Genomic DNA, 25,122 nt, shown 5'->3' on the forward strand with positions numbered 1-25,122 from the left:
GAAGCATTCTACTCTAAAAATAGAATGAAAACCAGGTTTAAAATCCATCTTTGTCGTTAAATTCATCTTTGTTATAACATTACAGTATGTTTTACAATTTACTTTCATTAAAAAGAAACTTTATATGAATATTGTACAAATGACACAAGGTTGCAAGATTCATTTATTCAATTTCAGGTACTTAGCTAGTGGTTCTGGGGACACAACTGTGAGATTATGGGATGTAAATACTGAAACACCACAATATACTTGTAAAGGTAATATGCTTTTTTATAGAATTTTGGTTGTTCTTTTCTTACTTGCATTTCTGCGATAATGGAGGTAAATAAAGCTGGATGAAGGTATGCCATGTAACTCTCTTGCATTTTTTCCCTAGGTCACAAACATTGGGTGTTGTGTATTTCATGGTCTCCCAATGGTATGAAATTAGCATCAGGGTGTAAAAATGGCCAGGTATTTTATCTTATTACTTAGTTTAGAAATACTTCAAAACCATATTATAAACTAATTTTTTGTGCAACACTCAACATTGTTGTTAAAATGTCTATATCCTTTTTGTAAATATCCTAACATACATCTGTACATTTTATCATGCAGTAGTATAAGCAATAGCAACATTATTTATCTTAAGTCTTTGGGGGGAAAATGTAAAAATTTAAACAATATTTAAAAAGCATAAAATTAGCAAAACAAAAGAAAATATCTTAATCAAGTTTTTAGGTAACATGGAACTTATTTTCCAATGCAAAATGTCGTCAGCTTATGGATATGAAGTTATGAAGACATCTGACAACAATGTCTTTTCTCAGATTAAAGTCAGTTTTGTTGCCTGTTTTTACGTTCATATAGTCATATTTTCTTATATTAAAAATGATCATAATTTCATCCAGTAAATGCTCAATGGCTTAAAGTATGTTACTTTTAACTGTTTGCTTCATTTTCATGTTAATTATCCTCCTTTAACTCAAAGTTTTTTAGAAATGACTTCAAGTTTGGTGGCTAGAACAGAAAATCACAAGTAAAAAATGAAAAATTTTTTCATTATCTTGCTATTTCTGAAGCATCAGCAATAAGAACTGTTTTTTGAAAATGTGGTTCTTTTACTGAAACACAGTAAAACTTAGTAAAGTTGAAAAATCATTATTAAAGGAGTTGATAAAGCAGAATGTGAGTACTCTGACTTAATAAAATTTGACCAAGACATCAAGGTTTGATATGAAGAAATTGTGCAAAACAAGGATTCAAACTTAAGTGCTGCTGAATCCCGGTAGCAGAAACTGCGAGATATGCGTTGCAGAATTTTCAGCGGCCTGTCAACAATTTTACCAAAGAACAAAACGAAAAAAATAAAGAAGAAAAAGCAGTACAACTTGGCAAAGATCGTTTAGAGATCGTTTTTTGACTGGAAAGGCAATGGATGCTTCAGCATTTCAGCTGTAGAAACATAGTCGCCATATTTGGTCACTCACAAGATCGAAGTAGATAAGATGCTTAAGTGCCTAAGTTTTCAAAGACAAAGCAGAATTGGATGTTTTATTTTTTAACTGCAAACTAATGAAAATAACTTAAAATGTGTAGCATTTTCTTTTAAATAATTTTCTTGAGAAATGAAAAGTTTTATATTTAAAATTTTACCTTATCATCATTACTTTGGGCGCAAAAACACTGAAAACTTTTCAACTAAGTGTAGTCTCATGAGGAATTTTTTTTTTTTTTTTTTTTGCAACAGATTCAGAAATTTATATCTTAATTTTTGGCAAAGTCTTGCATGTTTGGTCATTCCCAAGATGTTGGTACGCAAAACTCGTTAAATGTCTACATTTTCATAAGCAGAATTGGATGTTTACTCTTATGCGAATTGTTGAAAATTATGCAAAATGTGCCTTTTTTTTCCGATAATTCTCAATTACTTTCACGAAAAATGCAAAATTTTATTTTTAGAATATTATTTTATTTTCATTGCCTTAGAAGCTATTGTGCTAAAAACTGACTATTTCATCTAAATTGGTTTAAGGATTTGAATTTATTACTACTATTATGTAACAAATTCAAAAATTGATTTATAATCATGAATTTTTTGTGTAGACGCCATGTTTGGTCATTCACAAGATAGAAATAGACAAGACTATTACTTGCCTAAGTTTCCAAAAACAGAATTGGATGCTTACCTCAATACAAACTATAGAAGATTACATAAAATGTACAGGTTTTTTTTTTTAATTATTTTCATAAAAATGAATTAGTACCTGCACAATTGTATTTAATCCCCATTGCCTTGGAAGATTTGCTAGAAACTAAAAAATTCATCTAAAATGCAGTTTTCTGCTAACTTCTCATTTACTAATTTAATTATTTATTCATTTTTCGAAATTAAAATTTAAAAACCTATTTTAGCTTAAATTTTTGATATTGATATAAATGTGTATTGAATAATTGCTTTTCATAGTGTGCAGAGTGCTATTTATTTTTAAGAAAGTATTGAAAACTGCCCCCCCCCCCCTCTTTTTATACTTTAAAACTTGGCGACAATGGTAGCCACTAAGTTTTTCAGTTCTAGTGGCCACTGACCAGTTGGAAAATTTCTGAGTCTTGACCTTTACAAGGGACTTGTGTATTTTATGAAAACTTAAAATGAAATTGATAATAATGGTGCAGTTTATTTTCAACTTCCCAAAATAGTGACGCAGACTGGCTAAAAAGTTTCTGCTACTGAGTGCTGAAGAAGAAATATTTATAAAAAAAGTTTAAGGATTTACCCTTTCACGAATCAGAAAACTGTTTACTGTAACTTGAAATGACCAATTATCTTTAAAAAATCGAAATATGAAGACAAGTAGGTTTTATTTAGTTTTTTGCTTTTGTTCTTAATGTTTTTAACTAAGTGTTGTATAGTAAAGTCAAACCAAACAACGTAAGTAGAAGCACAAATTTGTAATGTCTTTTCATCCATAAGCTCATTATTTTTTGCATTGAAAAAGGCGTTCCCTGTAACGCCGAAACACGTGTCTGCTGTAATTTACAAATTTGTGCTTCTACTTACGTTGTTTGGTTTGACTTTAAGTGTTGTATGTTCCCTTTAATAAGATAATTTATATGTTCTGTAATTTTATCAGTTACTTACAAATCAATATATTAAAGTATCATTGCTTTTCTTAACTAAAATGTTGATAACCGAAACTGCTGGTAAATCAAAGTTTTTCTTCAGTCCCGCTAGATTCAAGTTGTTACAATTGACTGTATCATGCTACTTTCATCTGTTCAATGTAACTTTAGTTTTGATTTATTCAAGAGATTCATATGTTATGTGTTGTATTCTTTTTCAATGTGTTTTAGATTATGATTTGGGATCCTAAAACTGGAAAACAGTTAGGCAGAGCACTAACTGGCCATGGTGCCTATGTATCTGCTCTTTGTTGGGAGCCTTTGCATTTGTAAGTTTTTTTACAAACATTTCATTTTTACTTCCTTTTACAAAAAAGGAAGTATTGTATTCGCAAACAAATTTCCACTCAAAAATCGACCTAATTTCTATTTTGCTCACCCCTGAATGAATGTTGAGTTTTTTTTTCAACCCAACCACAGGTGCACATATACCTAAGAAGGTATAGATGCCCGATATATCCATTTTGACGATTCCCGAGTTAAATACAACGAGTTTTCTCGTGACATCTGTATGTACGTACAGTCGGACCTCCATATATCGAAGTAGCAAATTGCCGGAAAAAAATTCGATATATAGAAATTTCGATATATAGAAACAATCTTATTTTATCATAAAAATATCCTAAAACATTAAAATTAAAACTAATTTTCGTGCATGAAACCCAACTGCTAATTTAAACGAGCATCGGATTAAATGAAAGTTAATAATTAAAAATTTAACAGAAATTACATTTTTGCTCCTTCATACACCTTCATTCTTCGGAAATTCAACTTGAACCGCCACAATAGGGGATTTTCGTTTTAACAATGTAATCGAGAGAAAAGTAAAAAATCAATCTACTTAACTTGAATGATTTTTACTGAAGCTAAAAATACTAGGAATGATAATCAACAGACAAAAGGGATAACTTGAAACTGATTTTAGTGTTACTGGTTGCAACTAAGATTTGAAATAAACTTGAGGGAATGTAAAAACTCCAGAACGGAACAACGACCCTATCTACACACCCCTGAACCCCATATTCCTTATGAGTTTTGTAACAACCTTTAGTGACTATAGTTTTCTCCGCTAACCTTCATTTTTCATAAGACAAACAGTCTAAAGTGGAAAAAAACCTACGAATGTCTCGAAAAAAATTTCGATATATAGAGATTTTTTCGATATATAGAAACAATTTTTCTATGTAGTGAACATAGAAATTTGCTGGGATTTCGATATATAGAAAATTTCGATATGTGGAAGTTCGATATACGGAGGTCCGACTGTATGTATGTTTCTATACTAATAATATAAAGTAGTAGCGTTTGTTTATTTGAACACACTAATCTCAGGAACTACTCGTTCGAATAGAAAAATTATTTTTGTTCTGAGAAGTTTTTTCATTGAGGAAGGCTAAAACATCACACTATGACAAATAGGAGTGGAACAGCAATAAAATATGTTATGAAAACGGGAAAATTTATATTATAATATAAAATGCTTGGAACGCAGAATATGCGTAGCCACGGTGGCTCGACCTGAAGATGCGGGCTCCTTGATCAAAAAAGTGTGAGTTCGAATCAGCCATGAGGCAAATCATGAGGGACTTTTTCAGAGAAAATCCTAAACGATGCTAAAAATGATTTCTACAAAATAAATTATATATATGGATCATTGTCTTATTTTTCTTATTAAATATTAACTAATAATATAAAACTGAAGAGTTTGCTTGTTTGAACGTACTAATCTCAGGAACTCTACTGGTTTGAATTGAAAAATTATTTTTGTGTTGAATAGTCCATTTATTGAGAAAGGCTATATAACATCATGATATGACTAATAGTGCAGCAGCTATAGAAAATGTTATCAAAACAAAAATTTATATTTATGCTAATATTATAAAGCTGAAGTGTTTGAATGCGCTAATCTCAGGAACTATTGGTTCGAATTGAAAAATTATTTTTGTGTTGAATCGTCTATTTACCCGGTAGCAGAAACTGCGAGACGCGAGACGCACATCGCAGATTTTTCTGCAGTCTGCAGGTAATTTTACAAAAGAACAAAAAGAAAGAAAAAATAAATAAATACATAAAAGAAAAAAAATAAATACAACCTGTCAAAGATCGTTTGGAGATCGCTTTTTGAGCGATGGATGCTTCAGCATTTCAGCTAGAAACATAGTCGCCATATTTGGTCATTCACAAAATCGAAGTAGAAAAGTGCAGAAGTTTTCAAAAACAAAGATAAATTGGATATTTTATTTTTCTGCCAAGAAATGAAAATAACTTAAAATGTGCAGCAAATCGTTTTTTTATTTTTATTTTTTAAAATAATTTTCTTGAGAAATGAAAAATTTTATGTGAAAATTTCACCTTATCCTCATTTCTTTGGACGCAAAAGCGCTAAAACTTTTCAACTAAAGTTAAAGTCATGAGGATTTTTTATTTTTAAAATTTTTTTTGCAACAAATTCAGAAATTTATATTTTAATTTTTAGCGTAGTTGTCATGTTTGGTACGTCACAAGATGTTGGTATGTAAGACTCATGAAGTGCCTACGTTCTCAAAAACGGAATTGGATGTTTATTTTTTCGGATAATTCTTAATTATTGTGTTTTAAAAGGCAAAATTTTATCTTCAGAATATTATCTTATCTTCATTGCTTTAGAGGCTAATGTGCTAAAAACCGACAATTTCACCTAAATTGTAGTTTTTTTAAGGATTTTGAATTTATTACTACTTTTATGTAATAAATTCAATTATCTATTTATAAACATGAATTTTTCACGTAGACGCCATGTTTGGTCATTTGCAAGCTGGAAAGAAACGATACTATTACTTACTCCAAAAACAGAATTGGATGTTTACCTCAACACAAACTATTGAAGATAACATAAATTGTTCAATAAATCATTTTTTCCCTTTTTATAAAATATTTTTTTTTTTTTTTTTGAAAAATGCGAATTATTTATTATCTGCACAGTTGTGTTTGATCCTCATTGATTTGTAGGCTTTGCTATAAGCTAAATATTTCACCTAAAGTGCAGTTTCCTGCCAACTTCTCATTTACTAATTTAAAAATTTTAAAAACCTATTTCAATGCAAATTTCCCATATTAAAATTAATGTCTCGAATAATTGTTTTTCATAGTGTGTAGAGTTCTATTTATTTTTATGAAAGTAGTGAAGGCTGCTACCTCCCCTCCTACTTGTGCTTTAAAACTCAGCAACAGTGGTGGCCACTAAGTTTTTCGGGTCTAGTGGCCACTGGCCAGTTAGAAAATTGTCCAAGTCTTGACCTTCACAAAGAACTTGTGCATTTTATGAAAACTTAAAATAAAACTAATAATAATGCTGCAGATTATTTTCAACTACCAAAAATAGTGTCGCAGACTGGCTAGAAAGTTTCTGCTACTGGGTCTATTTATTGAGGAAGGCTATAGGCTATTTTTTTAAAATCAGATTGACCGAAACTTTGTAATTGCAAGTTAAATGTTTAATTAATTGTTTAGTTCTATGAATTCCTAATAGATGGCGGGGTAAGTTAACTGTTCCAGAGGGCGCCGGCCGACAGTGTCGATAGTTGCGACGAACTATGCCCATGCTACGCTGTTGTGATCAGCTCACAGATTTTTGAATGCGTTTTTTTTTTTTTTTTTTTTTTTTTTGATGATCAGGTACCTAATTTGATTTTGTAGAATTTTTCTATTGGGTTTTGTTTTCTTAATTCTTCAACGTTTGTTTCTGTTCTTAAGACAGTTACTTATCTATGTTCAATTGTGATTGTTCTTTATAACATTTTTATTATAGCGTTGTTCATTTGGCGAAATACTTTAAATTACAAAGGGAAAAAAAAGTTTCACTCACTAAAGGGCATGGTTACGGTAGCGTGGTTGTTTGGCCCGTTAAGCGATGAACTATATAGTTGAAGGATTATTTTCCTATTTAAAGCTACCGTTAATATTTTTATGTGTTTCAGCAAATACTTTTAAATTACAAAGAGACTTTGATAGGTCTTTTGAAAACGTGCACAAGCATTTTAGATGAAGAAAAATGATCATTTCACATCAGAAAGGGGTGGAGGCAGTGGCGTAGCCATGGGGGGATAAGGGGGTCAGAACCCCCCCCCCCCCCCATGAGCCCCAAAAAATCATTTTTCAGTCGAACCTGAAGGGGTCTGTTTATGAGCTAAAAGATTTTTATTTAATATAATAGCTTTTATGACGGTAAAAAGCTTATGTCTTCCTGTTATATATATATATATATATATATATATATATATATATATATATATATATATATATATATATATATATATATATATATATATATGTGTGTGTGTGTGTGTGTGTGTGTGTATCAACTTGAGAGCATGGCTTTACTTTAAACTTCAAAAATACTACCCCCTAACCCCCCCAAGGATTTTTTCTCGCTACGCCACTGGGTGGAGGCGTGGATTTTTTTTGTTCAACGGACTTCCTTTATTTTCTTAGCACAGGCATCACCATGCGGGTACTGCTAGTGTGCATATGTACATATGTGCGCATGAATGTCGCATAACTCAAGAACGGTGTGTCTTAGAAAGTTGAAATTTGTTATGTAGACTCCTAGTGGGATCTAGTTGTGTACCTCCCTTTTTGGTTGCATTTGGATATTTCTAAAGTGGTCTTTTGCACCTTTTTGGGGGGAAATCATTGTTAGTTTCAATGCAAACTCAAGTGGTGTTATAATTTTGCGGACACTTGCTAATATATCGCCAGTCTTTTGTCGCCAACTTGGCGACAAATTTGGCGATTTTTTTTTATTTTTTTATGTGGTTTCAATTTGGCCACTGTTTCGGATATTCAGAGAGTTAACTATTAAATCACATTAAAATTTCCTATAATGGGGAAAATAACATTAAATTGGTGTAAAAGGAAGTCATGTGATGCACACATCAGCTTGTTCTATATAAATTTAATCCATACTGAAATTTTTAGATTTTAAATTTGCATTTTGTTTGTCTTGAGCTATATTGTTTTTCAATATAAAAATGATTAATATTTTAAGTTTTTCGCCTCCTAATACTTTTATGATTGCAGTTGGGTGCACTTCCTTTTTATTAAAGAGTTTTCATTTATTTTAAACACTTACATAGTTTTAGTGATTTAGGTTGCTTTTTCTGAGCTTAAAATTCGTCAAGGGCGGATACAAAAAATATTCAAGCTGGGGCAATTGCTTTATAAAATTGATTTTATAAATTATTGGTAAAAAATTCCAGAGGGGTGTACTTAAACCCCATCCCTTATTTTAATGTCATTAAAGGCGTCCTGTTATTGCCCTTTTTTTTTTTTTTTTTTTTGAGTTTGATTTAAAAATCCTTCCAGGGGAGAGCCTCCTAATCCCATCTAATATCATTTAAGATTGTCTAAAATTTAGTTTTTGAGACTTCAAAAAACTTTCTGTTCCTGCAAAGTTCCGGTTCCAATCACTAAAGTGTTAACAGACGTGCTACAATATGTTTTCAAGCCTACAATTTCGAAAAAATTCCAAAAATGAACTTTCTTTTTCATAATATTGTTGAAGATCGTCTAAGATTGCATTTTTTTGGAACTTCAGTGTAGGAGATATGCTAAGGGAGAGTTCCTGCATTTCGGCTCGAGGAGCCGAATCCCCTCTCCCTTGTGTCCGTCTTTGAAACTCGGTTACTTAAGAAAACATGCCTGCTTTCCAGAGGGACACTTTCAAGAGTGCTGATACTTGCAATTTAAAAACGATTTTCCATTTGTCAGTTTTTACAATCCTCCCCCAACTCTCTGCTTGAGTTTTTAAATTGAAACTTTTTCGGATAGAATTAGTAGTATTTTTCAACTTTTTTTTTCTGATATTATGTTTTTTGGTATAAAAATATATGTATAGTATGTACATTTTTATAAGTCTGAAACTTCTGCTTTCAATTCTACCAAAACAAAAAGATATTTACCCACTTGTGTGAGATAGGAAAGAAGGGACATTCCTGATACATTACCCTACATTTATTATTGAGCATTTCTTTTTTCTACCTTGTAATCTTACTTTGTTCAAATGAAAACTTTTTTTCAATTGTGAGATAGTTTGCATTTTGTGTTCTAGTATCAAAAATACTATACCAAAATGTATTATTTCTTTTTATTCAATATATGGCAGAATAATTGAAATCCAAAAAAAAATTTTGTGTAAAAAACTGTATTCATTAAAATATAAAAACCACATACGTTATTAGAGAAATGAAAACTGCACCATTACTTTCAACTAAAGCTGTGAGGACGTGTGTCATGGTGGCTTCTGGGTCATTTTGATAGAGGTTCGCACACAAATTTCCGAAATCAACTATGAAGAAACAATGTTACAGAAGCCACTTTTTTAATTTAATTTTATCTAATTTGTTTATTGTCAAGGCAAAAAAAAAAAAATCAATACCATTGAATTGAGTGGGGTTATTAATTATGCTTTTTTCAACTAAGAGAATCAATAGAATGCTCAGTCTGTCATAATTTTCCTCATAGTGAAATTCTTTAAATTGTTATTTTACGTCTTTTCACTGGGGAAAATTAAAACTGAAAAGGGAGGCAATACATGTATCCGAAGGCTAAAGGTATGTGTCAGCCAAATTCATTTGTCAAGCATTAAGTATGGTTTTAACACACACTTGTGACAGCAAAATTTAACCAAGAACGAAATATCAAAAGATTTTGGTAAGTAATCAAATATGGCAGCCTTTCATTATCAGGAGCACCAAAGAAAAAAAAATCTTGAGATCAGATTATTATGCCATGCTGCTTTTTCTCATTCTGCTTCTTGTATGGTTTTTATACCTAGTGTCGGATCTACAATTTTTCCAAACTGAGGCAAAACTTAAAACTGCAACCCTTACCCATCTTCCTTCAAGTTTTTATGTCTACTTTCAACAAAAAAAAAAGCACAGAAATAGGATGACTTTGCCTCCCTCAGAAGTTGCTGCCCGGAGCAAGGACCTTAGCTTGCTCCCCTAGGTTCAACACTGTTTATACCATAAACTGTTTTCAAGTTAGGTTTGGCATTGCACATACACTAGATGATCAAAAGCTTCTAGTGACCACCATGTATGGCACTTAGCCTATGTATCGGCACGTTGAAATGAAAATGCAAAGCATATATTATCAATATACAACAAGTCAAAAGTACTACTTCTTGCCTAAATGAAGATTAATTATATTTATTGAGGTATTTTAATGGTTCTCTACAACATCAAGATAATATCAGTGATTAAACAACTATGGTAGGGGCTAACTTAACCTGGCAGCATTGTGAAGGCTATGCAGATCCTAATCACTACTTTACAATGCTGCCGGGCTAGGTTTGCCCCAACCGTGGCTGTCCTAAAGACCTGTATTCATTAGTTCGCGAAAATATTAAAAATTTCATAACAAGTGGATTCTGGGACTTTAAATCACTAGCGCCAATTCCATGAGCCCCCCCCCCTCCCCCCCCAGTAATTGGTGCTTGTGTCTGTCATTATTTAGAGGAAGTGGCAAGTGTTTTTCTTGCTTGATGAGTCTCAAAGAGAATTTTGAAATTTATGACAAAAATGTAGGTCTTTAGGAAACTCTAAATATTGAGGCAAATACTCTAACATACTAAAAGATATTTTTGTCCACCTCTACTTGCATTTTCAGTATTTAAAAGGAGTGCTATTACTTTGCTCCAAATATGGATAGCCTATAAGGATTTTAATTTTCAAACTTTTTCAGGGGAAAGTCTTCAAACCTCCCCTTTCTCAACATCGCTAAAAGGTGGTCTGAAGTTGTTTCCAGAACTTTTATTTTGAAATATTTCAGGGAAATGCTTTGAATCCCATTCCTTCCCCTAACAACATCAAAAATGGACAACTTTCTTAAGACTGAGATTTCAAATTTACTGGGTAAGAATCCCCTAGAACCATTTGAATTTGTAGTTTTAGGAATTCAGTTTCAAAAATTTGGCAGGGAAAAGTCTGAATTCCATCATTACTTAAGAACAGTTCTTTATTTATTCATTTATTTATTTATTTTTATTTAAAAGATGGAGCTACACACACGTATTAAACAAGCAAGTTCTCTTTATAATGTGTATTTTCTACTCTGATACACCATGGATAAGTTAATCATTGCTTTTAAGTTTAGCATTTCTGAGCATTTAAATTTTTTTGACACATTTTTTTTTCAAGGTGCTGCAATTATGCTGATGCAACATTCCTGTCAAAAACTTCTTTAGTTTAGTCAAAAAATTTAAATACCAATTTTTAAATCATCTCACTTTGAAAACGCCATGTCACAAAATGCGGGTTTCTATAAACTTTGCACACTGGAAAATATGATGTATTTTTACAAATATCTAAAATTATTAATTGTTTTGAGGGGGAGGGCACATGGGGCTACATACCTCCTAGACCTCTAGTGACATCTGCTCTCCCCCCCCCTGTTTTAAATATTTGTCTCACATTGAATCACTATAAACGTTTATGTTTGCTTCTTTATAGTTTATACTTTTCTTGAATTTTTATAGAAATGCTGAGTGTAGGCGAATAGCCAGTGCTTCAAAGGACCGTACTGTTAGAATTTGGGATGTTATAACATGCCAGACTCTCTTCCTTCTCTCTTCTCACACCGCAGGTATTACTTGCGTCAAATGGGGAGGTACTGGGTTGATATATTCTTCCTCTCAAGACCGTACCATAATAGTTTGGAGAGCCAGTGATGTAATTATTTTTACTTTTGTTTTTAATATCAAGTAATCTAAGACTTGAATAAAAGTATGATAACATTTATATGTATACATGTACAAATAAAAGCAATTAAAAAGAGTTTTGAAACTCTGCAAATCAGTGGTTTGAAGTGATTTGTTGTTATAAAACCAAAACCCTTCATCAATGCGTAAATGAACGATGGAACACAAAGTCAGACAACGGACAAGTGAAGGAGAAAAGTAAGACAAGTCATTCACTTGTCCGTCGTCTGACTTTGTGTTCCATCGTTCATTTATGTATTGATTAATGAAAAATACCCTGCGTTGCCTGAATCAGTAATAATTGTGAGAAACAATTGCTACTTTCTTTCGTTTTCTGTTTTAACTGAAAGAACTCATAACACTGCTTTGACACGATTAAAAATCGAGCTTCTTCCTTACCCATAAAAGTAAAATAGCAAGAATTATAATGAACGAACGAGTATTCATTTAGAAACGGAAGCACAAATTTAAGCATAAAAATTTGAAGAATTTCCAAAATATGAACTAACAAAAACAAAGATCACCAAAAAAAACGTGCACTTTATTTAATTAAAGAGTACACACACAAAAAAAAGAAGAAAAAAGCTCTCTACTAACTACATGTGCAAAAAGTAGAGTTTCCCAATGTTTAAATGACTTTAAACTCATGTTTGCTCCGAAGAAGCCTTGATTTAAAACTTTCAATATGATTACTATTAATATTGATGTTGTAAGGCAACAAACTTTTGTAACAATGGGTTTTGTATTCAGTCATTCAATGGAGAAATTACATGAAATTTACTGTTTTACATCGTAACTTTTTTAAACTAAGTTTTTTAGACATAAATTATAGACTATGTTACTTCCTGATAATGTAGCTATCTGTGGTGAAAAAATGGTTAAAATCTGTCTAGTACTGAAGTTTATCCCGGTCATTCTTAAATACATACAGAAGTAGCCATTTATGTATATATAGATGACGATTCCTAAGAAAGCAATAAATGTCATGATTGCTCCAGAGAAGCCTTGATTCAAAATTTTTATTACGATTACTTTTAATATTGCTGTTGTTAGGCAACAAATTTTGTAACAATGGACTTTATCTTTGATCATTTAATGGGTAAATTATATGACGTTTTCTGTTTTCCATCATAACTTTTTTAAACTAAGTTTTTAGTGATAAATTATAGCCTAAAATGTTTCCTGATAATGTAGCTATCTATGGTGAAAAAATGATTAAAATCCGTCCACACACAGTAGTTTTAAAGCTTACCTCGGACATACACTCATACAGAAGTAGCCATTTATGTATATAGATGAAGGGGTTTGATTTTATAACCTTGAAACAGCTGTTAGCAGAGTTTTATACTCTTTTTAATTGCTTTTATTTGTACATGTATACAGGTTGTCATACTTTTACCCTTTTCATTGTATAAAGTTTTCATCTGCTTCTTTTACGTAATGTAAGACTTTATTCCTTAAACAGTATTTCTGAAATCAGTTCACAAGACTTGAGTTACTTTGTTAAACCAGTGCATAACAATCTGAAGTTTCTGTAGTTTTTTTTTTTTTTTTTTTTTTTTTTTTTTTTTTTTTTAACTCGATCAAGTAAATCTTTTGGATCCACCTCCTGCTTGTTTCAATGTTAATTTAACTTTATAGGACCTAAAAATGCCTAAAAATAACCTGAAAAATATTTTTAATGCCCTTAAAATTAAAGAGGAAAAATCCTCTTATAAATAACAAGAATATCAATCTTTCCTAAAATTGCAATTGTTTTAGCAGATATTTGGAAAAGTTAATGCAATTCTGCATTTATTTTTTCTTAAAGTTTGAAATAAATGTTTGCTAAAATTCCAAAAAAAAAATTGAAGGAGGGGACAATTTATTTATACTTTTAATGTTTTGTCTAACACATTAATATTTTCTACTTAAATTGTGGCTTTCTTAAAAGCTTCTACTTTAGGAATTTACATGAGGTCAATATTGTATCAAGTTAGTGCATTTTGACACGATCAAATGTGAAATAGTGTCTCTTTTCTGAGAGATTTTTTCTTTTTTTTCCATGTCTATCTGTGTGTGTGTGTGCACCAAAGCTTCTTGTGAAGCTATACAGATGAAATAGGTACATGTTTAAAGAACCAACTGTCTTACTGACAAATTTCTATAATTTTAGAAGTTACTGCTTCCCTTGTCAAAAATTTTTCCCTCTTAGTTTGAAAACTAAAGCTTTAGTTCAAAACATTTCTTAACTTTGTGATTTTACCGTGGCAGATTTTTATTGAAGAAAGATATTTTTCTTTTAATTAAGGTACGGTGAAATCTATTAGTTCAAAGTGAAAGAAAGTGTTATGGGCGGTAACTTACTGAATATACATTAAAATCCGTTAGCTATTCAGAAATTAACAGAATTGTTGCTTTGTCGATTGCAAATTTCATGCCTCATATGATTTTAAAAGGCTTCTTTTCTGACCAAGACTTTACTGGTACTAGGGCTTGATTTAAGTGTAAGCCCATGAAGCACGGGCTTTGGGACCCCCTAGCTTGGATGGGCCTCAAAAAAAAATTTTTTTTTTTTTTTCAAATGAATGTTTTTTATTTGTTTTGCACTATAAATTTTTCTATCTCTGTTTTAACAAGGTTAATGAGTTCAGCAGAAAACTCTCTCCCATGTAGTGAGAAAACTATCTGGAGTGACATCTAGTGTAGAATGAGACCACTCAGTTATTATTCCTGTTAGTACGGAGCTCACTATTACTGCCTAAGGCATTTATTTTGTTTCTGTTGGTTTACAATATTTTAAGCTGTTTAAATATTTTGTAGTTTATTTATGTAAGTTTCAAATTACAAATACATTGATTCAGAAATTAAATAGCTTCACAACTTCCTTTCCAAGGATAATTTGTTGACATTTGAAAACATTTTTGAGGACACATAACAAAAGACAAAAAGATGTGCGATTGAGCACGTTCTTCGGTTCTGCAAGTCAAAGGGGACCCCCACAGATTTGTTGTGTTTACAGGTTCGTTACAGGCCTTGAAATTTCTTAACTGGGTCCCTGAGTGGTACCCCTACTATAGTAAAAGTCTGCTCATGATTGTGTCTGCAGTTATTCCTAGTAAATCTGTAGCACAAGTTAACAGCTCATAATCCAATTTTAACTTAAATTAGAAATTTTTATTCATAGATTTATGATCTTTTAGAGGCAAAATAATTCAGTGTTTTCCATTAGGAATCTTTCTGAAAATCAAGTCATAATATCTTTTTTAATCACTTGTTTACTACATTGAACAAGTTTTGTAATCTTAATATATAAAAATCTTCTGTGCGGACGTTTGTCACTATAAGGCTTTTAAACAGCTGGACCGATTTTGATCACATTTTTTGTGTATAATTAAGTTGTGGCAAGCATGGTTTCAAAGGGAGATGGATCGAATCAGAAACTTCTTTGTTCATTAATTAATTAATTTAAAGTTTGTATGGTTATTTCTCCCTCATGATTAATATTTATTTTAATCTATTGTTGAGCGAGAACTTAAATAAATATTTAACCTGTTGCCAAAGGACAATAAGAAACCAGCTCTGCTTTTTGTAATGAAATTCCCTACTGTAATATGTCAATTTAGAATAGATAAAGTGTTGCCAGAGAGAGTGAAGCGTTCATTTCTTGAAAGCAACAATTTTAGGCCCCGTGATATATTTTAAAGTAAAGTACTGGAAGGTTCACGCAAAACGTGTGTTCTGTCGTCGTAGTTGAACCATGTGACCGGATCGGTGCTTTAGGTCTTCCTAACCAAATGATCAGAAAGTACCGTACCTAGCAACATTTGCTTCTCGGCTGAAATGAACCCGAGTTTTGGCACTAATGTCATGAATACTTTAAGGATTATCTAACTAATCAGTACATTATTAAAGGAAAAGATGAGGCAGTTTAAAGACTAAACAAATTTTTTTTCTCGTCCAGATAAATTACAACAGGGTAATTCTGTACACAAAAGATCAGTGCAGTGGAAGATCATCTTTGGTGGAAAGAACAAATTAGGCTATATATGATGCTTAAAAAGTTTTCGTTCAAAAGATCGGACCGCTAATCAGTCAGAGTTGGCTTCTCTCACTGATCGGATGGATTACAGTAGCGTGGTGGCGTGGCGACTTTGGCTATAAACAATAGAGTTGGGTGATCATTTGTTTACATTTTAAATCTAGTGTTAATGTAAGTTATTGTATTTTTTGTTTATTTGGAGAAATATTTCAAATTGCAAAGAATTGTTTTTCGTTTTTAAAGAGTTTTTAGTAATTTTAGTTGAAGAATGTATTTATTTTACATCGGGAGGGGGAGGGATAAATGATTTTCGCTTATTCAGAGAACTGTTTTTACCTTTATCATTTTTCTAAATGATATTTTTTCGATTGTTTTATTCTTTTTCATATGGGAGATGTTTCAGCGGGATTTCCCGTCTGTTCTAGATGGGTATTTAGATTTTTACACTTAATATCTGAAGACGCTTTTTTCCTTTGAGTATGGCTGAAGGAACAAACCATCAAGTACGGGAGAAAAAATAATTAAGAAAACAGCTGCTCAGTGGGCATTAGATAATTCAAGTTGTAATAAATATATGCATTCTGAAACCATAGCAGCTTAAAACATTTTTTTACTTATTTTTTTCAACAGAACGATTCAAACACTTAATAGTTTATTGAAATTTTTTAACTTTTCAATTTACCAAGTTTGAACAGAACAACGTTGTCGGGTCCTCTAATTTTAATTATAAAATCGTGATACATTTCAACCTGTTTTAATGCATATGTTCTCCCTATTCAATCACTCAACTAAGCTGTCTAATTATAGTTATAAATGAAATTTTGTCCCAGACTCCTTGTGAAATTAAACAAATACAGTAAGATCTCATTACAGATATACCAATGCAATAAAATATCTGTTTGAAAGAAATGTCTGTTTCAATGAAATAAATGTTCAGTCCAGTTTTAATTGCCATTACGTTGCCTGAATTCCGTTGCAAGGAACAAAATTTGTGGTCCTTTGAAGTTTGTTGCAATGAAATTTAACTGTATTAATAGATTTAAAGCCTATTTTTTCTACCCCCCCCCCTCAGAATAAATCCTACCTCCAATTTAGTATTCAGTGTTAACTATAGGCATACTAGAAATATGTGCTGTAATAGTCTAAAATAATATTGTTTAAACTAATTGCTGGTATTCAAACTAATCTGCAAACAGTGGTTCTTATTTGTGATACTATTTTTCCTAGTAAATTCTTTTTCATTTATTCTAGGGTACACTTTGTCGGACACTTCAAGCTCATGGGCACTGGGTCAATACTATTGCTTTGAATACTGATTACTTATTGAGAACAGGACCTTATGATCCAAGCAAAGCAAGTATTGTCTACAGAGATATTGCTGAAACAGGTAATATTAATTTTGTATTTTGTTTTGTAACTTAATTTTAACCTTATGCTTTTTTTCCCTTCTACTGTTAGGTTTAATTTATTTAACCTTATTTTAATTGCAAGCCCTTTGTTTTGCCTAAATATAAATAAATTTTTCTTATTAAAACCAGGAAAATATTTTGTAGAATAAGTTTTCGCCCTAAAAATGATTGTGTTCCTTACCCATGTTTACAAAATGATTACAACATAGGCGGCTTGTGCACCAAAAAGTGGGGGGTCAAAGGAAATACAGGGAGGAAGCAGGTTACATGGTTGGTGCCCCTTAATGCTGACTTTTTTCAAAAAGTGGACAGTTAAATTTTAATGTCATTTTTGATTTAATGACACTCTCTAAAAAGATTAGGAACATGGCCGCAAAAATCAGGAGAGAATGCTAAAGTCAACTCCCTCCTTTGAATTCAAAGCTCTATTTTAAATTTAATGAAATAAATAACAGGAGATAAAGATTAAACACTCACTTATTTAAGTCGATTCTTCTTTTCTTTAAACATGTGAATCGATATATGCAATAATGTGGGCAGGGAAATCTTAAAGCTTCAATATTTGTTTTTAGGAAACATAATACCAATAATATTAGTGTCGTACTACTTTCAAATTCTTTGCCTAACAAACTTCATAAAATTATTTTTTTAATTGTTTTTGATCTGAATACAACTACTTGGTTGCTGTTATGCATTGACTGTAACTTGCTTTTTATTAATTTGTTTTTTATTTATTTAAAGCTGAAGAATTATCTAATACTGCTTTGAAGAGATATAACAGCATAACAGTAAGTATACGTAGCTTTAGAAGAGAAATAATTATTTTATTTCAATAACAATTAAAAATTCTTGCAAAATGCATGTAGTTAAAAAATCAAGATAACAGTGACCTCACTTGGTCAAATACAAGTAATATTTACAGTGGTTTCGAACTTTCGATGAGAATGGAACAGGACACCTTTGTTTTCGATAAAAAGAATTTGTGCAGTGATAAAAACTCTGAGTGACCATGATCCCCTTTTGTGCTTATTGAGACCATTTTCTCTTATACCAGTAGGGTTGCTCATATACTGCAGGCTCAAAGAGTTGGAAGTAATTTGTGATTTCTTCCTGATCAGTAAGCATTAAGCATTCTTATTAAATTCTCTCCTGTTTTTGAAAAGTTTTAATACTGTTTTTTTCTTTAGTTGTGGGGGGATGTGTTGGGAGTTTTGATTTTTTTTTATGTCATATTAAAAACGTTAAAAATGTGATATTAAAATCATCACATGCAAAATATTTTTATAAGCTTATTGGGTAATCTCAAATTCCGTCCTGTTACTTTCAAACGCAAAAGCCCAGCCATTTCAAATTCGCATCAAAAGTTGCTGAAAAGCTGTAGACATATAATTAGCCTTGTCCCCATTAAAGTGAACTTAATCTGAGTGTTTGGGCATAGCTATTGTCTTGAAAGTGAGGTGTCTGGCACAGTTAGGCTGCCTTGCAGCGAGCCCTTGTCAGTGACTCTTCAACATTTTGTTCATTTTACAACCAGTTATCCAATCTTGTTGTGTCATTGATAGTATAGAACTAAGATAAAACTGCATTCCAGGATCATGTTTCCCATGAACTTCACAGAACAAGGATAGTCATAATTTGACTAACTGAAAAGCATACATGTCCAATTTTATGTATTGTGCATAAAATGTACACATTTTAGCTACTTTTTACACTTTTGCTCTGTAGTCTCGAATTTTTCCACAATTTGAAATCCATATACACCAGGGTTTTCACTGCAGTCGCATTTTTCACACAATGCGAAAATACTATCTCAATACTAATGAAAATAAGTAAAGCATTTTTGCTTTTTTGCTAATATAAAAAGTAAATTGATTGTTAAAAAGAAACTGCATGATCCGAGAGAGGAAGCATGACGATAGTCAACTTAATCTTTTTAAATCTTAGCTAAGATGTGTAAATTATTATTAAGTTTAACATTATCTAATCTTAATGGGCATTATGTTCCTCCAATAAATACATTATTGGAAGAGGGGACTTGCAACATTTTAAAAACCAAGCATGTGTTTTCTTAATGGTAAGCATAATCCAAGATTTTTTATTTTACATTTAAAAAAACAACTACAGTGTTTGTTTCTTTAAAGATATTTCAAAAGAAGTTTGAATTTAATTTTCAACTGGAGATAAAGCACATTAAAGCTTTTAGAAAGATATGAGAACATGTAACATTTCAGCATTTTGCTGAAACGTTTTCCTCAATTTCAGCTTTTATGCTGAAGAGCTTTTGAACTCCGCTTAAACTCTGATTTGCATCCACTTCTGTACAGTTTGCATATTTCTTATTTATAATTTGATTATATGTTTGGACATAAATCACATTAAATGTACCGTTATTTAAAATCCTTCTTATGTTTCAGTTAGTAGTTGAGAACTTACACACTCATTATTTTGACATGGCTACTCAAAAATTTCAATCTGGTTCAGGGGCGGACTGGCTGACTTTGGCCCAGTCGGCAAAAGAGTATTTTGGCCCACCTCTGTCAATTAAGTTAAATCAACCAGCACCGGACCTCGATTCTTCTGAGTACAGCAAACACATTAAATTACACATTTTTATGTGTCTTCAAAGAAGGAAACTAATGGTTATAAGTTTGAAAAGGCATATTTTTAGGCTTCTATACTGACAACATAGGAAAGACATGAGGAAAGGGAGGAATCGGGTAAATTCCCCCGGAAATTTTCAAAATTGATTGATCTATGTGATATAGTAATCACATATATTTTCATTGATTCGCGTTTTTATTTCATGTGTTCTGATTTTTTATTTAATGGCGTCGTTTCCGAGTTTTCGGCGGCCATGTTTTTCCTTCTTCCTCCCGCAATGTGTTGTCTCACGCCTTTTTCGCTCATTGGCCGTAGGCGTTGTCTTGTTCGGTGATGTCATTTTCCCGCGTTCCCATTCGCTGCGCTAGGTGACGCCGCGTATGGATATCTGTTTTTCACGCGACCGCGTGGGTTTTTAGTTGGATGTCTCATAAAATTTTTCGTCAAGAGTCGTGTGCTAGCCGTGATACGTATTGGAGCGTTGGTTAGGAGCGCGGACGCTTGACCTGTGAATGGGTCGTATGCAATGGCGACGACTGCGATGCAAAATCTTGATGCATCGGCATAAAAAAGGATGTAAATTGTAAAATAATTGCACAGGAGCCTTAGAGCCCTGTATCTCTAAAAAAATGATAGTTTAGTTACGAATGTGATCCTATATTTAATCTAGATTTTCTAAAAAAAAGATTGAAAAATGTTCACGTCCACGTGGAAGTAGCTCCGATCATGCACGGATGAAAACCCTTTCTTTTTTACACGATGATCATTGCATATGATCAGAGAAGACTGGTGATGCACCTGTAGCTGTGAGACCAGGATAGTGAAAGCAGTACGCGCGGTCGACATGAATTTAGTTCTGATTCCCGCTGCGCCATTTTCGTCCTGTGTAATGGTGATTTCTCCGTCATCGCCGTGGTATAGCGGCCGGCTCCATGTGGTTTTACATCATCTTCCTCGCTGATGTCTCTACGATGAGTTCTTTCGCTGCAACAACAGACCGCGCCCTTTTTTAAGCCTCCCCATGTACGATGCACATCCCTCTGCTGTGACAACGTAATTCCCTGCAATAGACTGGACTGTGAACTTAACTTACCTAAATTTTTCATATTGTAATCTTTTATATTCCCTTCTTTGTTTTGATTACGCCGCGGGAGCTTCCTAGGATCTTGATATTCGTCGTGTAAGTGATGATCATCGGAATAAATTTTCACATGTGACGCGAAATGAGTTGTGCTTATTGTGTCTCCACTACATGGGAGTAAGTCAAACCTTTTCTCTGTGTTCCACGTAGGCACCAAACATTGAGACGTCCTGGAGTTTTGCGAAAACACTTAAAATGCGATCGGCCTAAATTTTTTTCCTCATTTGTTTTTTTTTAATTTAAGTTGGTGGTTCATGTTTTCTAACAAATTCGAAAGAATTAACCACATTTCCACCACAATCTATATAGGCATAAGGAGAAAAGTATAGGGAGAAGGGGTTCTAGTTTCCTTCTAAGCGATATTTTCAAAGTTGACGTCAAAAACCGCAATTTTACAATTTTTGGTAACGTTGAGGAAAGGGAAAAGAATTGGGTTTCCCCCTGGATTTTGTTTTCTTAACTTTTTTTTTTGTCAAAATCGAAGTCTATTTTATTCTGTCTTTGTTTACAATAGAATGTTGAGGGCTCTTCCCAGAAGTTCTCCGAAGTGGGAAGTTTTAGAAATGCAATTTTAGGTTTCCCTTGGTAAAATTAATGGAACAGGGAAGCATTGGGAGCTCTTTACGAAAACGTTTCAACTTTGAACTATAAAAAATGCAAAACTATCATTGGTCACATTTGAGAAAAGAGGAGGCTCAGTGATCTCATTTAGAAGCATTTAAAAACTGATGTTTACTCTACCCAATTTTAAACTACATTTAGTTGCAATAGGGAATCCGGCGACTCTCCTTCGGAATTTTTTGACATTGAACTTTTAAAAACATAATCTTATTACATGTTTTGAAAACAATGAAAGGAAAGGGGACAGGTTTCTCGAGTGTTTCCCCCAAGATTTCCTGCTGTCTTTCTTAAATTAAACATGAGGTACTTCTTTTAGGTAGGGTATAGAATATCTCCAATTTTAGGGGTCCGGGGTCTCCCCCCTGAAGAATTTTCTTAAAGTAGATAATAAAATTCTGCATTTTGAAACCTTATAACGGGTAATAGGAACTACAAAAATCTTGGGGGGGGGGGAAATATGCAAAATACTATTTTGTAAATTTCGATAATACACAGTAAAAATTGTTTTCGGGTCAACAAATCAATGACAGGAGTCCTCAGAGAGAAAAAGCAAGGAAGAAGAGAAGATTATGCATTGTTATTTGCATACATCGTCTGTAGGTTCAATGCAATTTGTTTTTGATCACATTTCCAACCCACTCACAAATACAACAATGAATTAAATACAAAATGATCAATAGTAAAAAATGCTTTAAAAGAAATGGTGTTCAGATTTAGAAAATTGGTAACAAGAGAGTAACATATGCTACCCATTTGGACAATTCATAATTTATACACTTGATAAGAAATAAAATTGAAGCACGCTGCTTAGGAATTTCAAAGACTCATCTAATCCATTTCAAGCACTCGAGACCAATTAAAATCATTTAAGCCACTTCATTTGCCCTTTCCAGCATCTGAAATTTAGTACTAAATTGTACAGTTTTACAGTATTGTTCTAACTTTGTAAGAAACAACTATTTTAAGTTTAAAAGAAAAAAAACTATAGATCTCCCACAACAACAACGTTTTTACAATTACAAGTGGTGCAGAAAATGAAAAGGAGTAGAGGTAGTTTATTATCTTTTTTTTTTTCAGACTAAACAGATTAAAAATATATGTAGTAGAAGTAAGATAAAAGCAAGCAATAACAAAATAATTTTAAAAGTACTGCATTCGGGATTAAATAAAAAGCAAGATGAGAAACATGTGAGTCATAAAAATTTGTTATAAGTTTCAGAAACACGAGAACCATGATTTTTACATTTTTGATGCAGGATGCAGTAAGGAGCTGAATTTGTCATATTTTCACATTCCTTCCCCCTACCCCCTTCTATTTGGGATTGGTAGCAACACTTTTCCAAATTTTCAAGTTTTTCAAGCACTAGAAAATGAAATTTATTTTTTCAAGTACTTTTCTTTCTTTTAAGGAACAAATCATGAAATTTTTGGGAATTGGGGATTTTCAACAAAGCGAGTTCCCTAAGCTAGAGCTCGTTTAGTTCATAGATCAATCCATTTTTTTAATCATTGGTTTTTTTTTTTTTTTTTTTTCTAATTTGTTGAAATAATCGTTGATTATTTTTATCAAAAGCAGCTGAATACATAGCTTGTTCGGCTGTTATTTTCACTTAAATACTTGCCCTAATGGTTTTCAGTTCAAAATCGTCGTTTTCAACACCTTTTTAGCTACCCAGTGACAGCTAAGCTGCTTGTAATAGTGAAAGTTTATGGTGTCTTTTTTCTGCCCCCCCCCCCCCCCCATCAGAAAAAGACAGTCACTATTTTCTTCATTTTCACTACTGAACTATTCAAGAAAGGAAAAAAAAAAAAACATGGTTTTAAAGATTTTGGAAAGTATGTTGTTACTATGAATTAAGACCCCAAACTTGGAGGACATTGCCCCCCTTGCCCCTCCTCCACACCCATAAATCCGCCCATTCTTTTCCTCTTAAAAGTTTAAACAATACTTCACAAAAGCAAATCTTTTTTCAAAAGGTAAAGATTCACATAAGCTTCTCCTTGAAACATCACTCTCTCGTTTCAATGACTTATCCACAAGAGTATGATTAGAATATATCTGAATGTTTTCTGCGTAACCTTTAATACTAAGCATCAGAAAGCTTTGCAATATTTTTAAAATAATTACTTTCGAAAACATTTGAACTTTGTATGTACCTATAAAACCAAAAAGTAAAAGAATCACCTTTTGTGTTTCCAAAAACTTCTTTTAAAAAGTACCCTTTTATCTGAAAGCGCACTACCACTTTTTTGATCTGGGGGAAACACTGGATCCCTCTGTGCATTTTTTTTTCTGAATCAATTTTAGGCTATAGTGCCGATAAAAGGGAGCTCTCCCACGAAAATTTCAAAAAGTGAAATTTTAAGTTGTCTTGAGTGATTTTAAGGGAATGGCGAAGGTTCACACACAAAGACTTTGTCTGGCAATTTTTCGATGGTTTAAATCTGAAAAACATAATTGAGTGCTTTGGTGCAAGAACCGGGTTAGTTCAGACTCACTCATTTTTGGTAAGACCGACAAATAACATCATTGTCCGGTAGAAAGGCTAATATCTTTCCCACGTTATTTACTAGAAAGCAGAGGTCTGAACTTACATTTGTGTCCCGTTGATGCTCCAATCGGAACTCCTATAGTCTATTCTATACTATCAGCCACATGCAAAAATGAATTTAAAAAAGAAAAAAGTTTTAACTAAACTGGTTCTTGTCCTCAATTATAGACTTAAGACTACTTTTGGTGACTTTACGACTACAAAGGGACCTCATATCTGAAATACCTTACATACCCCGTTAAGTATAAATCTAGCCCTGATTACAGCTAATGTTGTTCCAAAAAGAAAAAAAAACGAATCTTCTAAGTCAAAATTGTGTCCTGTTTCAGATTCAGTTAATCATAGTCCAGACTTGTTTTCCCGTCGTATAGCGATAATTTACAATAGACCAATGAAATGTTTTGCCAACTGACAGCATTTAGTTGAATCTGTCACAAACCAGTGAATACCAGGTGCGTTCACAGAGATTTTGGGGCCCATCACAAATAACTTTTACGTTCCTCCCTTTATCTTGTTTACCCCTACGTCCCCACATATATTTCACACCTCATTTAAAAAATCTCGAACCTCCTTGAGGATTAGAATGGGGCCAACAGGTATCCCTTCTCCCATCCCCTCTTGCACATGTCCCTGCTTGTGCTCATATTTCAACTCCCCCAAAGCATGGCCCACGTGTTTATAGCAGGGTCGGGGCTACTTTGTGTAATGGTGCAGGCCCCTTCATTTTTGTTAATAGATGCATAAATATAAGTTTTTAACGCTCTTTTTTCGTACCGGGTATTTTTAAGGTTGCGTCGGACCCCAATTTCTCTGGCCCCCTCCTGTTTTCTCAACGTGGGAGCAATGGCCTCCAGAGCTCTAAAAGCTAGAGAGAA

General features: G+C 32.6%; 1 protein-coding gene across 4 annotated transcripts in view; it reads left to right on the forward strand.

The window, feature by feature from the left end:
* The window catches only part of LOC129221998 (notchless protein homolog 1-like), a 50,608-nt gene that overhangs the window by 17,937 nt on the left and 7,549 nt on the right, over positions 1-25,122 (forward strand). For all 4 annotated transcript variants that reach the window (XM_054856409.1, XM_054856410.1, XM_054856411.1 and 1 more), the window contains exons 4-9: positions 178-257; positions 377-453; positions 3,334-3,431; positions 11,681-11,873; positions 17,175-17,310; positions 18,074-18,120. In XM_054856409.1, coding sequence (XP_054712384.1) covers positions 178-257; positions 377-453; positions 3,334-3,431; positions 11,681-11,873; positions 17,175-17,310; positions 18,074-18,120 — 631 coding nt within the window. The remainder of the gene's footprint in view (positions 1-177; positions 258-376; positions 454-3,333; positions 3,432-11,680; positions 11,874-17,174; positions 17,311-18,073; positions 18,121-25,122) is intronic.

Source organism: Uloborus diversus, chromosome 5 (assembly GCF_026930045.1).
Source record: "Uloborus diversus isolate 005 chromosome 5, Udiv.v.3.1, whole genome shotgun sequence".
Classification (NCBI taxonomy): Eukaryota; Metazoa; Arthropoda; class Arachnida; order Araneae; family Uloboridae; genus Uloborus; species Uloborus diversus.